Source organism: Microtus ochrogaster, chromosome X, assembly GCF_000317375.1.
Source record: "Microtus ochrogaster isolate Prairie Vole_2 chromosome X, MicOch1.0, whole genome shotgun sequence".
In the NCBI taxonomy this organism is placed as follows: Eukaryota; Metazoa; Chordata; class Mammalia; order Rodentia; family Cricetidae; genus Microtus; species Microtus ochrogaster.
In genome coordinates this window covers 112,836-129,061 of record NC_022026.1, presented here as the reverse complement: position 1 = coordinate 129,061, position 16,226 = coordinate 112,836, and the positions used below count along the sequence as shown (strand labels likewise).

The following is a 16,226-nucleotide window of genomic DNA, read 5'->3' as shown; positions in this document are numbered from 1 at the left end:
CTGACAACACTGAATTGAATGTTTAAAAATTTGCTAACACGATAGATTTTGTTGTTATCACAGAAAATGCAAAATGGACAGGTGGAGGTTTCTGAAATTGGTGTATGCTTATGGTTTCACTTATGTCCACATACCTATACTACCAGTTAAATCTTTTACATCAATGATTGCAAATAGATCTAACTAAACTCCTGAAAGAAAAGGAGTTTTCACATAGGGTTAGAAAGAAAAAACAACACAGGTAAAAGTTAGAAATATATAAGCAATAAAGGGCTTTGGAAATATTGAAAATAATAGGAAAAAGTAAGTACATAACAAGTAGCTGGGCGAGGTAGTGCATGCCTTTAATCCTAGCACTTGGGAGACAGAGGCAAGTAAATCTCTGAGTTCAAGGCAAGCATGGTCTACATAACAAGTTCCAGAACAGTCAAGGCTACATAGAGAAACCCTGTCTCAAAAATAAAGCAATAAATAAATTATTTAGCAAGCAAATGGAAATAGGAAAATAAGAATTATGAGGGCCAGGAAAATGCTTCAGTGGGGAAAGCATTTCTGAACATGGGTGAAAAGATGATTTTGGATCCCCAGAACCTAGAAAGGTCAGGCATGGTAACACACGCCTATAATACTATACTACTACATAAAGATGGGAGGCAGAGATTGGAGAATGTGGCATACACAGCCCCCACCAACAAAGAGACCCTGTCTTAAACAAGGTGGAAAGCAAGGACTAAAACTTGAGGTTGTCCTTGGACCTCTACATGTGTACGGTGGGAAGTGCACACTTACACGCAAACACACAAATTTGCACAGACATACACCTACACATTTACATATGAACAATATAAATAAATTAAAATGGAATTTAGGCCAGAATGAATTAAACAAGGCAAAAGGATACCTTATTTAAAATGTCAGTGAAGTTATGAAACACACAGAGAGAAAAAGATATAGAGACATACAAAATAGAATTGTCAAATATCAAAGAAAGTACTGATGATGTGAGACTGGCTTCACTATTCTTACATGCTCAGGGACGTAGAGGGATTAACATCCAGGATCAGTTTTGTCCCCAGAATAGATACTGCATTTGAAATGTTGGAATTCATTCTTACTCTTGTACTTTTCTCCAAGGGGCGGGATTTAATAAAAATCTCTTTGGAACGTAAGCAGAATCTTTCCTAAGATGCTTCTTTGCATTCTCCCTATCCTTCTTTTCCATGTCACCTATCTTACTTATTGTTTTTCTTGTCTCTTCACTCACTACCATTTACATGGGGCAGGCAAAGAGAAGACGAATTTTTTTTTTTTTTTTGGATTTTTCAAGACAGGGTTTCTCCGCAGCTTTTGGTTCCTGTCCTGGAACTAGCTCTTGTAGACCAGGGTGGCCTCGAACTCACAGAGATCCGCCTGCTTCTGCCTCCCGAGTGCTGGGATTAAAGGCGTGTGCCACCACTGCCCGGCTAAAATGAACTATCTTTAGAAAGATACAACAGAATACCATATTATATTATTATATTATAAAAGATTTTAATAGTAATCCCTCTAAATCCCATACTTTAGTAGCTTCAAATTTATCTAAAACCTAAGTTCAGGAGTTTGAAATACCAATATAAAGCTATAATTCATTAATAACTGTATATATCCTATTTTGGATTTAGCTAAAGCTATTATTTCATAAGAAATGTTTCATTAGGAAACTGTGGAAAACTAAGACACACAACTAAAATTTCCATTGAAAAATAGGAAATGAATATGATAACATGGAAAAAAGTATAAAATAGAAGGAAATTTTAAGTTATATTTTAGATTAATAAAACGCCTGCTTTATGAGAAGTAAAAAGAATGGCACAATTTAGTCAATATTACGGTTTATGAATTTTCATTTAAAATTAAAAAGCAATGCACACATACTATAGAGTATACATGATCACATACGATGGTGTATGTAGGATGAACTTAAGTTTTATAATTTTATGATTGGGAAGAATTTAAATTTTGTATAATCATGAAAATTAATTTTTATTCATATGAAAATGACAATAATAGGTTTTTATTTAAATATATAGACAAACACTCTACTATTCTTACTATTTCTTGGATTTATAAACATTTTCAAAATTCAAAATTTGACACTATTTTACCTTCATGTGGCATTTCAAAGGATCCAAAAAACTGAACTTAACCTTGCACTTTGGACAAGATCTTAATGAAGGCGGTCCAGTTTCAGCCTGAATTGATGAGGTATTTTCATCTAAAATAAATTGAGGACTTTTATGAGTAAAAATTGATCTTTTAAAAAGCTTAAAAATCTTTAAAAAAATCCATCTCACAATTATTAAAATTTGTTTCTAACTAATACATTTTTCTACATGAGATTTCATACTTACTTGATAGTACAACCTGGGAAGAAGCCTCGGAAGGAGACTTATTTAAAGATGATGAAGAGGAAGGATTTGTTTCAGAAACACTTTCATTGGTCTTTGGCTTTTTTGGATTAACACTGTTTAATTTGGAAGTGGAAGGATGTTTTAATCCTAACGAAGTTTGTTCGATACCTACAAAGATTTGAACAGCAGGAAAGATTTATAAATGCTTTAGTACAGAATATTACTTATTTAAATTGCTATAAAAATGGCCTTAGATTTTAATATAGTAAAAACACCTTGGAGCTAACCTAAATGGAAAAAAATCATAAAGCAGAAATTATACAAGGAAGCAGCTTCATATATATTTCAGATTCACAAAATAAACTTTATGCAAGAAAACTATAAGGATACTTTCAAATAAAGCTATCCATTAAAGGAAGCAGGCTGAAGGAAAAAAAAAGAAAAGCATAAATCACACAAAACCCAAAGCAACAATAACAACAATAATATAACAAAAAAGAAAGAGAAAAGAGAAGGTAAATAACTTTTTCTGAGCTACGCCCTTACAAATGAACTTATGTTCTGGTGATTAAAGATATTTAAACTAAAAAAAAAATTACTCATTCTAAAATCCAGGAGAATTTTTTTATAGTTGTTTAAAAAATCTTGAGCTATCCAATCAAAGTTTTCTTTCTTATGTAGAAAATGGAAACAAAAATGCTTAAGTCATTCATATGAAAAAAAAACTATAGTTCTCCAACTACTATACCAAGTTAATTAGACATAATGGGGATTCCTGACAGAGCCTTTCCTTTTATGTTTTATTTGACTTTTGCGACTGGGAGAAATAGTGTTTTGTTTTAACACTATTGTCTTAGCATCCAAAGGATTAGGTAATCCATGGCATCTGTTTGAGAAACAGCCACAGAAACAGAAAAAACGATTTTATAAAATAATCCAAAATAAATTGTATTCTGTGACAAAGGCTGTAAAATCAAACATAGTTTATTTAATGTTCTCAAGTGTACATTCACAGAAGCAGTAGACATATTCTTGTCAAATTTATGATGTTTCATTCTTTGAGATGATGGAATTCTTTTTCCCATTATTAGAGACTATGGCTACTGAATGATTACTGCCAGCACATGAGACTGACTTTGGTTTTGTTACTTTAATGTTGCTTTTTTTTAAAATTTATTTATTTGGTCCTTGGACTTTAATGTTTCTTTAAGATGCCTGTGTCACTTGGATAATCAATAAATGTTGGCATTTTGCACTAGGTAATATTATACAATATACCATGTAATAAAAATAGACCATTTTAATATAGCCTTTAAGGATGGATTTATTTATTAATTTATGCACATGTATGTTTGTGCATCTCTGTGAATGTACATTACATACATGTCTGCAGTCCCAGAAGGAGGTGTCAGATCTCTCAGAGCTGGTGTTTGTGCATCTCAGGGAATATAAACTACATGCATGTCTGCAGAGCACACAAGGTGTCAAGACCTCTCAGAACTGGTATTTGTGCATCTTAGGGATTATATGCTACATGCATGTCTACAGAGCTCAGAAGAAGCTGTCAGATCTCCTAGAGCTGCAGGTGGTTGTGAGCTGCATGACATGACATGACATGGATGCAGGGAACTGAGCTCAAGTGCTCTTAACTGCAGAGGCATCTCACCAGCCTTATCTAAATTAAAGAAAATTACTCTTAAAGAGTTTTAAATACTGATCTTTCATGTTATTTATTTTTATTGCTTTGATCTTTGCTATTCCCTACTTTCAAGACTTCCTATTTACACAAATAAAAATGAGCAGGCAGCCCTAATTAAATCCAGTGGGTCACACGAGAAAAGTAAAAACAAAAAGTGGAATGGGGACTAGGGGGTTGGTGGAGGTGGGACGAGTATGGTGGTGGGGGGGGAATGAGTGTGGCCAAAATGCATTACATACATGTGTGAAATTGTCAAAGAATAAATTGATGAAAAAGAATATTTTTGAAATTAATTTTTGGGATGGAGTCTCACTTTGTAGTTCTGGCTGTCCTGGACTTTGTTATGTAAACCACACTGGCCTTGAACTCACAGAAATCTGTGTGTCTCTGCTAGGAATAAAGGCATTCACCACCACCATGCCTGGCTAAAAACCAAAAAACTTATTCTCATAAAAAATCCTATTTCCCTTCTTCAAATTCAAGCTCAAATCTAATTTTCTCTAAGTTTTCATGGTCATCATAGACTTCAAACGTTATCACATATTTGTGGTTATTATTATAAACTTTAATAAACCACTTAAAGTTTATAAAACAATTTCACTTTTCTTAATTTTGCAAACTCAATAAAATCCTAAGATGAATAACATTATTTACAAATGGCTCATATTAGGTCCAGAGAATGAACGTATTATGTGAGAAACAGAAAATAATATTTTAAAGTCAGGTAGTAGTGGTGCACACCTTTAATCCCAGCATTTGGGAGGCAGAGACAGGCAATCTCTGGGAGTTCGAGGCCAGCCTGATCTACAGAGGAAGTTCAAGGACAGGCTCCAAAGCTATAGAGAAATCCTATCTCAAAAAACTAAAAAATAAATAAAAACAGTATTTTAATCAATGTGAGAAAAGTGACATAGATTAAGTTAGGTGACTTGATAAAGCCTATACAAATCTGTAGAACAGAGGTTTAAACTTTTATCTTTTAATCCAACTTTAACAGTGTTTAATATACAGGACAAAGCTCTCTTCTCTACAGTTTAAAAACCTTTGTCGAGACAGGGATTTATGTAGCTCATGCTACCCTTGAACTTGCTAAGCAGCTAAGACTGGCCCTCAAACTTCTGATCCTCCTGGCTCTACTTCCCATGTGGTGGAATTTCATAAATTTCATATGTGTGCCACCACACTTAGTGGAGGATCTTTAAATAGTGAGTAGGAGTTAGTCTTTAACTTCTAGAAGCTTCACAAATTGAGATTTGTTCTAGGAATGAGACCATGTGCTTAGTAAAATCAAATTTAAGACAACTATTTTATTTCCCTATCAATTTTGGTTCTTGGTTATTTTGCTAACTGGACATAGGTTAATATCAAATGAAGTATTTAGCAAAGTGAGAAAATATTGTGATACTCAAATTATTTAAAACTTTTCCTTTGGTTTGATAAATGTAATATACTACTTATTAGTAAATAAAAATTCAAAAGATAATTATGTTCCTTTCTAGTGAAATATATCAAATTAGCTAATAGAGAAGCTACTTTATTCCATTATAAAGAACTTCTTTTTTATCTAGGTAACATTCTTCTACAATTATATTATTTACATTCATTAAGATTTTGTCAAGGCAGAAAAATTTTTTTAAATGAATTTTATTTCAATTGTCCAATTTCTATTCCTTCAATGAATATATATTAGGTACTGATCATGTGCATATTATATCTCTTTAGTTCTGCCATTTTATAATACCACTCTATTATGTTTAGCTATCTCACATGTCATTTATTATATAGAAAGTTTACCAAAAAATAAACTAAAGACATGCCAAACAATAAATATATTTTACACAGTATTTAAGTCATCAGGAGACTTCTCTAACTTACAGAAACTATATTAAGATTTCATAGCTCACAGGCAGTTCTAAATGAGAATAAACTCAGGCAGGGATGGTGGTAAAATCTTTAACCAGCACTCAGGAGGCAGAGGCAGGTGGATCTCTGAATTACCAGCCAGCCTGGTCTACAGAGTTAGTTATAGGACAGCCAGGGCTATACAGAGAAACCCTGTCTCCAAAAAAAAAAAAAAAAAACCAAACCAAACAAACAAAAAAACCAAAAAAACCCAAACCCAAAAACCTCAATTAGCACACACTAGCTAAACTAACAGAAAGGAGATAGTCCATTAAATAAGATTGCACATCTAAAGTATTCAGGAATGATAGCTCTATTTCCATCTTATATGCAAAATATAACACGAAGGCACTGATTTCAGAAGTATGTGTATGTATGGGATGTTCCTGTGGAGGTTAGAGGACAACCTGCCAGAGTCAGTTCTCTCATCTTATTGTGTGGGTTCAAAGATCAAACTCAGATCAGCTTGGCAATTGCCTTTGTTGAGCAATCTTTCTGGCTTTTTAAATCTTTATTAATTTGTTTATTTAGTGTGCATCTGTGGATGGCATGGAGTCGATTCTCTACTTTTACTATGTAGGTTCCAGGGATCCAACTTAGGTTGCAAGTTTAGCAGCAAGCACCTTTACCTGCTGAGCCATCTTCAAGCCCTTGTATAAAAATTCTATATGAACATTAACAAAGTCTCTTTTTGTAGAATTTTAAGAAGAAATACTAAATCAAACCTTCTGTATTCCTTTTCAGTATGCTGTAGGATGGTTTATCCTTGGTTGAGTCTAACTGTAAGATAGAAGCACCTGGATCATCTTGTGATGAAGTCTTTGAAAAACTCTGTAAAACGTTAAAGTTATTTTGTTTGTTAGTTATTAAAAAAGTAAACCGAATTGTATGCTAGTACTACAAAGATCAGTTAGAAAGCACAAAAGTAATTACTACCCTCTGCTAAAATGAGCACATACTGCATGAAAAGCATATTGGCATTATTAAATATTTTTGTTATTTCTTTGGAAAATTAAAATTAGGTGTAAATAAAGTGTTAAAATAAAAACAGTTATAATACTGGTAAGGTTTCATTTTTGGTATAACTTCTCGGCAAGAACATTTTAGCAGTATGTACTAAAATATAAAGGCTTTAAAAATCCATTATTCCTTGATATAATCATTCTACTTCTAAGAATTTGTGTTAAGGACGTGAAAACGTTAACAGAGCATTTATAAAAGCAAAACACAAAAACCTGTATGTTCAACAAAAGAGGAATAGTTCCATAAGTTTGACAGACTATTAAGCATGATAAACAATGAATGACAAAGAACTATATTTTCAATACAATATTCAGTTAAAAATGAGGAATAGGCATTAAATCTGTATAAATATGGTCATGAATGATAGACTATACTATCCATAGAAAATAAAAATCAAAATATAATAATATATTCCCTTGTTTCTAATAACTTTCACATACATTAACTTTCATAATACAAATAAAGATTTTGTTTGTCTTATGCTTTCAAGCTGAGATAATTAAGTTGGATGAATTTTCTGTTCTTACTAAATATTACTTTTTTTAATCGAGAAAGAGGAAATGAAACAGTTTCCCAATATAATCTTGCATAGCCTGGGACTGACTATGAAGAACAGACTGGCTTCTTCATCCTCCTGCCTCAGTTTCCTGAGTATAGCCATATGCCACCATAACTGGCTTCGTCACTAAATTTTCTCATCAGTTTGTTAGGAACTTAAAAAGACAGGTACTGGAGAGATAATGTCTCAGTGGATAAGAGTACTTGCTGCTTTTGCTGGGGACCTGTGGTTCCTGAGACTTGAACCAGATAAAGGCTTATAATTGAATACAACCCTAGTTCTAGGGGATCTGGAATCCTTTTCTGACTTTTGTAGGTACAAAACACATACATGGTGTGCATACATACACACAGACATAAGAATTATGGAGACAGATACTGAAATTACCTAAAACAGCCAGGCAGTGATATATATACTTAAATGTATGATTAGGTATGTGTATAAACCCCTGGGCTAATATGGATTGAAATCCTATGTTTTGGTTACCAGCTGGCCTTCGGAAAATCATGTAGGCTCCCTGAGTTTCAGTCTCCTCAACCATAAATTGGGAATAGCCTCCCTCATAGGGATGTCCTAAGAATTATGTAAAAATTACATTTGCACATATCAATAGTTTCCCTCCAAATGTTAAACATCACTGCCATTTCTTACTTCTATTAAAAGTCTTTTGTTATTGCTCTACTTGGGGGTGATTTTGTTTTGTGAGACAGTCATACTTTGTAGTCTAGCCTGGTTTGGAACTTACTATGAGGAGACTTTAAAGATTTCTTTATTCATTATGTATACAGTGTTCTGCAGGCCAGAAGAGGGCACCAGATCTTACTATAGATGGTTGTGAGCTACCATGTGGTTGCTGGGAATTGAACTCAGGATCTCTGGAACAGCAGGCAGTGAGTGTTCTTAACCGCTGAGCCATCTCTCCAGCCCAAGGAGACTGTCTTAAAGTCAAAATCCTCTTGCCCAGCTTCCCAAGTACTAGGACTACAGGCACATCAACAACCATGCTGGCTAAAATGTTTAAGAACTAAATAGTGAAAAGGGTTTTGACAATAAACAGTCACAATTTGTTGGAATAATCATCTCAATTAAGAACACCTAAGTTTACTCTCTTAAGTTGATTTCCTGTGTTTCCTCTTTATTTGATTCTTTCTTTATTTGTACAGAAGCTTTTTAGTTTTGAGGTCCCACTTATCAACTCAGAAAGTCCTTTCCTATACCTATATTACATAGCGTACTGCCTATGCTTTCTTCTGGCTGTTTCCATGTTTCAGGCTGCAAATTGAGGTCTTTGATCCACTTTGAGTTATTTTTTTTGTGCAGGCCGATAGATATAGGTCTAATTTCAATTATCTGTATGTGGACATCCAGTTTTCCAGAACCATTGGTTGAAGATGCTGTCTTTTCTTCAGTGTGTTTTTGGCCTCTTTGTCAAATACTAGGAGTAGAATATAGGTTACTGGGGCTGGAAAGGGCAAAGGGGAATAGTGAAGACTTTAGCACAAAAAACTCGAGGTAAACACTAATGAATAGGACTGAACTCCCAAGGTCCAAATAAGGAACAGGAGGGAGAAGATGAAGAAGGAAGTCAGGACCGCGAGGGGCGCACCCACCCACTGAGACGGTGGGGCTGATCTATTGGGAGCTCACCAAGGCCAACTGGACTGGGACTGAAAGAGCATGGGATAAAGCCGGACTCTCTGAACATGGTGGACAATGAGGGCTGATGAGAAGCCAAGGACAATGGCACTGGGTTTTGATCCTACTGCATGTACTGGCTTTGTGGAAACCTAGCCTGTTTGGATGCTCACCTTCCTAGACATGGATGGAGGGGGGAGGACCTTGGACTTCCCACAGGGCAGGGAACCCTGACTGCTCTTTGGACTGGAGAGGGAGGGGGAGGGGAGTAGGGGGAGAGGGAGGGAAAAGGGAGGGGGCGGAAATTTTTAATAATAAAAAAAAGTAAAAAAAAAAAAAACAAGCAAAAATAACCTCTAGGTAAGCTATTGGATTTGTACTGTTGACTTTAATATATTGGGAAAACCTGCATATAAAGATCACAAAATATGCTACATAATTGTGAGCATAAAATAGTGTTCTTTAACACAATAAAATGATTTTGGCTTAAAAATAAAGCTAAGTGTGCTGGCTCATGTTTTTTAATTTCAGCATGCAGGAGGTAGAAGCAAGTGGCTATCTTTGTTTTGAGGTCAACCTGGTCTACATACTGATTTCCCAGAGAGCTAGAGCTACATAGTGAGATCCTGTCTGGAAAAAAACAAACAAAAAAGAAAACCTAAAGATAATGACATTTTCTATGAGTAATTATGTTAGTTAGCTATGACCATTCTCCATTAAAGCTGGATATATACTATCCAATGTGTTCCTGAATTAACTGTGAAGTTAAAAATTACTTACAGGTTTAAACACAGTCTGAACACCAGAATTCTCTGAAGATTTGGATTTAGGATGAAATCTAGGCAAAGCAGCCACTGGATTATGTAATGGATTTTTGGAGTGTCGATTTGCAGGTCTGAATATATTAGAAATAGCTAAACATAAAGAACAAACAAAAAACAATGTAATGAACATATTGGTATACAATTCTGTCAAATAGGTGAGTTTAAAATTGTAAGGGCTTAGCCATTAAGTATACCCACTGCTCTTGCAGTGGACCACGTTCAGTTCCTAGCATCTACATCAGGTGTTTAATAACCATATATTAATTCCAGTTCAAGGGGATTTAATGCCCTCTTCTACCTTTCATGGGCACCTGCACATACATGGTGCACAAAAACTCACACAGGCACAAATACATACACATAAATAAAAAATTAAACAAATTTTTGGCATTAAGAGAGTATGGTAATACTGTACCTGGATTGAGTGAGTAATTCTTTAGTCCCTTTGAAGATGAACCAGGGCTACATCTATTCAAAATATCTACAAGAACATTTAAAAACTCATTACTGAGATAAACTACATAAAGATTATGGAAAACTGTCTAAAATAGACATATACAACCAACAGTAGAAACATATTTATTCCCCTTAATGGTTTTAAGATTTTATGACTCAAATTCTTGTTAGTCAAAAATCGAGCCCATGCACATTCCTCATTCCTAGATATCTGGAAGTTTCATTATGGACCAGCTGACTGGCTTGCTTATCCCATTACTTGAGCTCAGAAAGGAAAATTATCAGCTAACACATTAAGTTAAACCTAGATTTTAGTATATGATTAGTTTCAGAGGTTAAATATGCTAGAAGTCAATTTGGGTCTGACAGGATACTCTAGACCATTTCAGACTGCTATCTCTTGTCCCCATATGAAGTTAATTTTATGGTTACTGAGGAATCATATTTAAATTCGAAATTTTATCTTTTTATCTTATTTTTTTGGTTTTGTGAGACAGGGTTTCTCTGGGTAACAGCCCTAGCTGTCCTGGAACTAGCTCTGTAGATCAGGCTGGTCTAGAACTCACCAGAGATGCACCTGCCTCTGCCTCTGGAGTGTGGGATTAAAGGTGTGTGCCATCACCACCCAGCTTAAATACAGAATTTTAAAATCTGATTAAAATTTCTTATCACAAGAAAATGATATCTAAGTTATGGCTCCTACTGCTGTTGAAAAAACACCATGACCAAAGGCAACTTAGAAAAGGAAGGATTTATTTCATTTTACAATTTGTATTTTATCACTGAGGGAAGTCAGGGTAGGAACTCAAACAGGGCAGGAACCTGGAGGCAATAACTGACATAGAGGCTTTGGAGAAATGCTGTTTTCTGGCTTCCTCCTCAAGGTTTGCTCAGCCTGCTGCTTTCTTATAATATCACCCAGGGGTGACACCATCACCTATGGGATGGGGTGACACCATCACCTATGGGATGGGCCCACCCACATAAATATCAGTTAAAACCATAGGCCAATTTGGTGTGGGTATTTTCTCAATTGTGGTTCCTTCTTCACTACCCTACCCGACCAACAGACAGGACATCCAGACAAAAACTACACATAGAAATGCTTGAGTTAACTGACTTTATAAGCCAAATGGACCTAACAGATATTTACAAAACATTTTACCAACACACAAAAGAATATTAATTGTTCTCTGCACCCCATGGAACTTTCTCCAAAATCTGACATAATGAAAGCGGTTCTAAGGACAATTTCATAGCACTAAGTCCCTACATTAAAAAAAAAAAGGAAGCAAGGAAGTCAGGACCGCGAGGGGTGCACCCACCCACTGAGACGGTGGGGCTGATCTAAAGGGAGCTCACCAAGGCCAGCTGGACTGGGACTGAAAAAGCATGGAATAAAACCGGACTCTCTGAACATGGTGGACAATGAGGGCTGATGAGAAGCCAAGGACAATGGCACTAGGTTTTGATCCTACTGCATATACTGGCTTTGTGGGAGCCTAGCCTGTTTGGATGCTCACCTTCCTAGACCTGGATGGAGGGGGGAGGACCTTGGACTTCCCACAGGGCAGGGAACCCTGACTGCTCTTCGGACTGGAAAGGGAGGGGGAAAGGAGTGGGGGGAGGGGGGAGGTAAATGGGAGGCGGGGAGGAGGCAGAAATTTTTTCAATAAAAAAAATAGAAACTTGAAAAAAACTGGAGAGTTTGTACTAGTCACCACTACATTAGAAAGCTCTGTAACAAAAAGAAAAAATTACACTCAAAAGGAATAGATGGCAAGAAATAATCAAATGAGGGCTGGAATCAATAAAACAGAACAAAAAATACACAGAATCAATTAAATAGTTCTTAGAGAAAAATCAGTAAGATTGGCAAACCTCTATTCAAAGTAACTAAAATGTGGACAGAATATCTCAATTAACCAAATTAGAAATGAAAAGGGGGTTATAACAACAGGCATCGAAGTAATCCAAAGAATCATAAGGATATACTTTAAAAAATCCTACATTCCACAATATTGGAAAATCTAAAAGAAATGGATAATTTTCTTAATAGATACCACTTACAAAAGTTAAACCAAAGTCAAATAAATAATCTAAACAGACCTATAACCCCTAGTAAAATAGAAGCAGTAATTAAGTCTCCCAACTTCCTGTATCTCTCAAAAAAGCCAAGGGCCCAGATAGTTTTAGTGCAGAATTCTACAAGACTTTCAAAAAAAAGTTAACACCAATACTCCTCAAATTGGTCCATGAAATAGAAACAGAAAAAACTATTCTTTTTAGGCCAGTTACCCTGATACCCACCAAAAACATAAAAACCCAACAAAGAAAATTACAGACCAATTTCCCTTATAAACATAAATGCAAAAATTCTCAGTAAAATACTTGCAAACCAAATCCAAGAACACATCAAAAAGATCATTCACCATGATCAAGTATGCTTCATCCCAGAGATGCAGGGATGGTTCAACACATGCAAATCGATAAACGTAATCCACCAAATAAACAAACTGAAAGACAAAAACCACATGATCATCTTATTAGACGCTGAAAAAGCCTTTGGCAAATTCCAACACCCTTCATGATAAAAGTACTGTAGAGATTATGGATAGAAGAAACATACCTAAATATAATAAAGGCAATTTACAGCAAGTCCATAGCCAACATCAACTTAAACAGAGAGAAATATAAAGCGATTCCACTAAAATGACAAACAAGACAAGGCTGTCCACTCTCTTCATACTTATTCAATCAATATGGTACTTAAAGTCTTAGCTAGAATAAGATAACTAAAAGAGATCAAGGGGATATAAATCAGAAAGAAAAAAGTCAAAGCATCTTTATTTGCAAATGATATAATAGCATACATAAGTGACCATAAAATTCCACTGGTAAACTCCTATAGTTGATACACCTTCACCAAAGTAGCTAGATACAAGATTAACTCAAAAAATCAGTAGCCCTCCAATATATAAATAACAAATGGTCTGAGAAAGAAATCAGGGAAACAATACCTTTCATAATAACCTCAAATATAAAATATCTTGGAGTAACTCTAGCCAAACAAATCAAAGACTTGTATGGTAAAAATGTTAAGGCACTGAAGAAAGAAACTGAAGAAGGCAAGATCTCCATACTCATGGATCAGCAGGATTAACACAGGAAAAAATGGCCAGCTACTAAAAGCAATGTACAGATTCAATGAAATTCCCCTCAAAATTCGAACACGATTCTTCACAGATCTTAAGAGGATAATTCTTAGTTTCATATGGAAACACTAAAAGTTCAGGATAGCTAAAACAATCCTGTACAATAAAAGAACTTCTGGCAGTATCATTATCCTAATTTTAAGTTGTACTACAGAGGTATAGTCATAAAAACAACACGGTATTGGCACTAAAACAGACATGTTGATCAATGGAATTAAAGACCCAATATAAACGCACACAACTTTGGACATCTGATTTTTTATAAAGAAGCCAGACATACACACTGGAAAAAAAGAAAGCAACTTCAACAAACAGTGCTGGTCCAACTGGATGCCTGTATATAAAAGAATCTGAATTTATCTATACTCATTACCCTGCACAAAACTCAACTCCAGGTGGATCAAAAACATCAAAATAAATACACACTGAACCTTATAGAAGAGAAAATGGAGAATAGAAAACTTTCTGAAGAGAATACTGTTAAACGGGCACTAAGATCAACAAATAGTTAAATGGGACCTCATAAACACGAGAAGCTACAATCCATAGACCCACAGAGGTTAGGTATAATCATAAGTGACTGGAGGGTGGGGGCACAGACTAATAAGGAATGAAAAATAAATTATGGATGCATAGGAGGACTGGAATGGGAGGATCAAGTAGGGATGATCAGGGAAGTGGGAGATGAGGGAGGAAATATGGGGAAAGAGAGCTAAAATCAAGGGCCATTTGAGGAGTTGTAGGGAAGCGTAATACGGTAGAAGCTTCCTAAAATATATATGTATAATGAAGAGGATCTAAATAAAATCATCAAATAATGGGTGAGACAGAGTCCCAACTGGGTATCTCTTGTCACTAAATGGAAGTTTCCAGTACTGGAGCTGGGTTAAATCTAATTGAGTTGTCGGCCTAAGGGGTCCCATGGGAACCCCCAAACAACCCAGATTGTTGCCAAGACAACAGGTTGCTCTTCACAAACTGACAGCAAGGACTCACTGCTGAAGACAACATCTACACAACTAGAGTTGATGAACTGGTGCCTACATAGAGCCTTCATCCCTACATTCCAATGTCTTTGGTACAGGAACATACTCTACATGCTCTCAAAAGAGAAACAAACACCAATCTAGCCACAAACCCTCTATTTACAATGGGGTACTGCCTGCAAGATATGCTAGGGTAGTGGTGGCACAGAGCTCGTGGGAGTAACCAAACAATTCCTCATTTGATTCAAGATGGAACCCATGTCTGATACTGCTTGGGTGACAAAGAACCTGAAAGTAGATAGCCCAGGGACCTATGGTAAAAGCAAACACTACTGTTCTAAAACAAACAAAACAAACATACAAGAAAGTACAGGAATAAAATGACTCTTAATGATATTCTGCTATACTCATAGATCAGTGCCTTGTTCAGCCATCATTAGAGAAGCTTTCTCCTGCAACAGGTGGAAACAAATAAAGAGACTCACAGCCAGACATCATGCAGAGAATGAGAGACCATGGGAACACTCAACCCTAAACAAGATGTCTCCATCAAATCGCTCCCCTCAGGACTCAGGGAACCCTTGGGAAGAGGAAGCAGAAAGAGTGTAAGAGCCAGTGGAGATGGGATTGAGGACACCAAGGGAACAAGGCCCTCTCAATCAATAAAATGATGCACAGGACCTGCACATGTCTACACCAGATGGAGTCCTAGAGCTTTAAGGAGAAATGGATACATGTTCCCACCCCAATCCAGCAGCATTCTCCATTTGATAACCACTTGCAAATAAAAATTTAGTTTTCTCCAAAGGAGTCTTACTGGGGAAACTAACTACTCTTAAGGCTAGGCTGCAATCCCTGAAAATGAACTCAACACATATTTGGAGGTTCCGTATTTCATAATGCTGTACCAGGGCTCTAGCTTTTAAAAAATTTATCTTATTTTTTTCATTTTATTTTATATGTATGTATATATTTTTCCTTCTCTCTTTTTAATCCTACAGGTCCTTTGCATATATATTATAGCTTCCAGTTTAGTGTTTTTGTGGGATGCTGAAGTATGTGAATGAGTGGGTCTCTACATCTATATCTGTTTCTTGTGTCTTTTGGGGGATCTTTCTTCTGTTTGTTTATGTTGTCCTATTAGGATGTGTTAGGGTTTTTTAAAATCTTACTTTATTTTATTATTATCCTTTAGAAGCTTATTTGTTTTCTAATGAAAGACAGAAAGGGGTGGGTCTGGATGGAAGGGGAGGTGGGAAAGATCTGGGAGGAGTAGAGGGAGGGGAAAACATAATAGAGCTAAATATTATGTAAGAAAAATATCCATTTTCAATAAAAGGAGCCTCCCACACAAATAAACTAGAGCAGCTGGTGAGATGGCTCAGTATTAAAGGTGCTTGATGACCTAAGTTTGATGCCCAGGACCCATATGGTAGGGAAAAGAGAAACCCATTTCTCCAGGTTGTCCCATTACCCATGGGTATCTCTCTCTCTCTCTCTCTCTCTCTCTCTCTCTCTCTCTCTCTCTCTCTCTCTC

The 16,226-nt window shown here is 35.8% G+C and overlaps 1 protein-coding gene across 3 annotated transcripts in view; it reads right to left on the bottom strand.

The window, feature by feature from the left end:
• Znf280c (zinc finger protein 280C) overlaps nucleotides 1-16,226 on the bottom strand; it is a 56,149-nt gene that overhangs the window by 30,747 nt on the left and 9,176 nt on the right. For all 3 annotated transcript variants that reach the window (XM_026784864.1, XM_026784866.1, XM_026784865.1), the window contains 5 exons: nucleotides 10,448-10,513; nucleotides 9,989-10,122; nucleotides 6,717-6,822; nucleotides 2,391-2,558; nucleotides 2,145-2,254 (listed from right to left, as the gene is read on the bottom strand). In XM_026784864.1, the coding sequence (XP_026640665.1) occupies nucleotides 2,145-2,254; nucleotides 2,391-2,558; nucleotides 6,717-6,822; nucleotides 9,989-10,122; nucleotides 10,448-10,513 (584 nt within the window). The remainder of the gene's footprint in view (nucleotides 1-2,144; nucleotides 2,255-2,390; nucleotides 2,559-6,716; nucleotides 6,823-9,988; nucleotides 10,123-10,447; nucleotides 10,514-16,226) is intronic.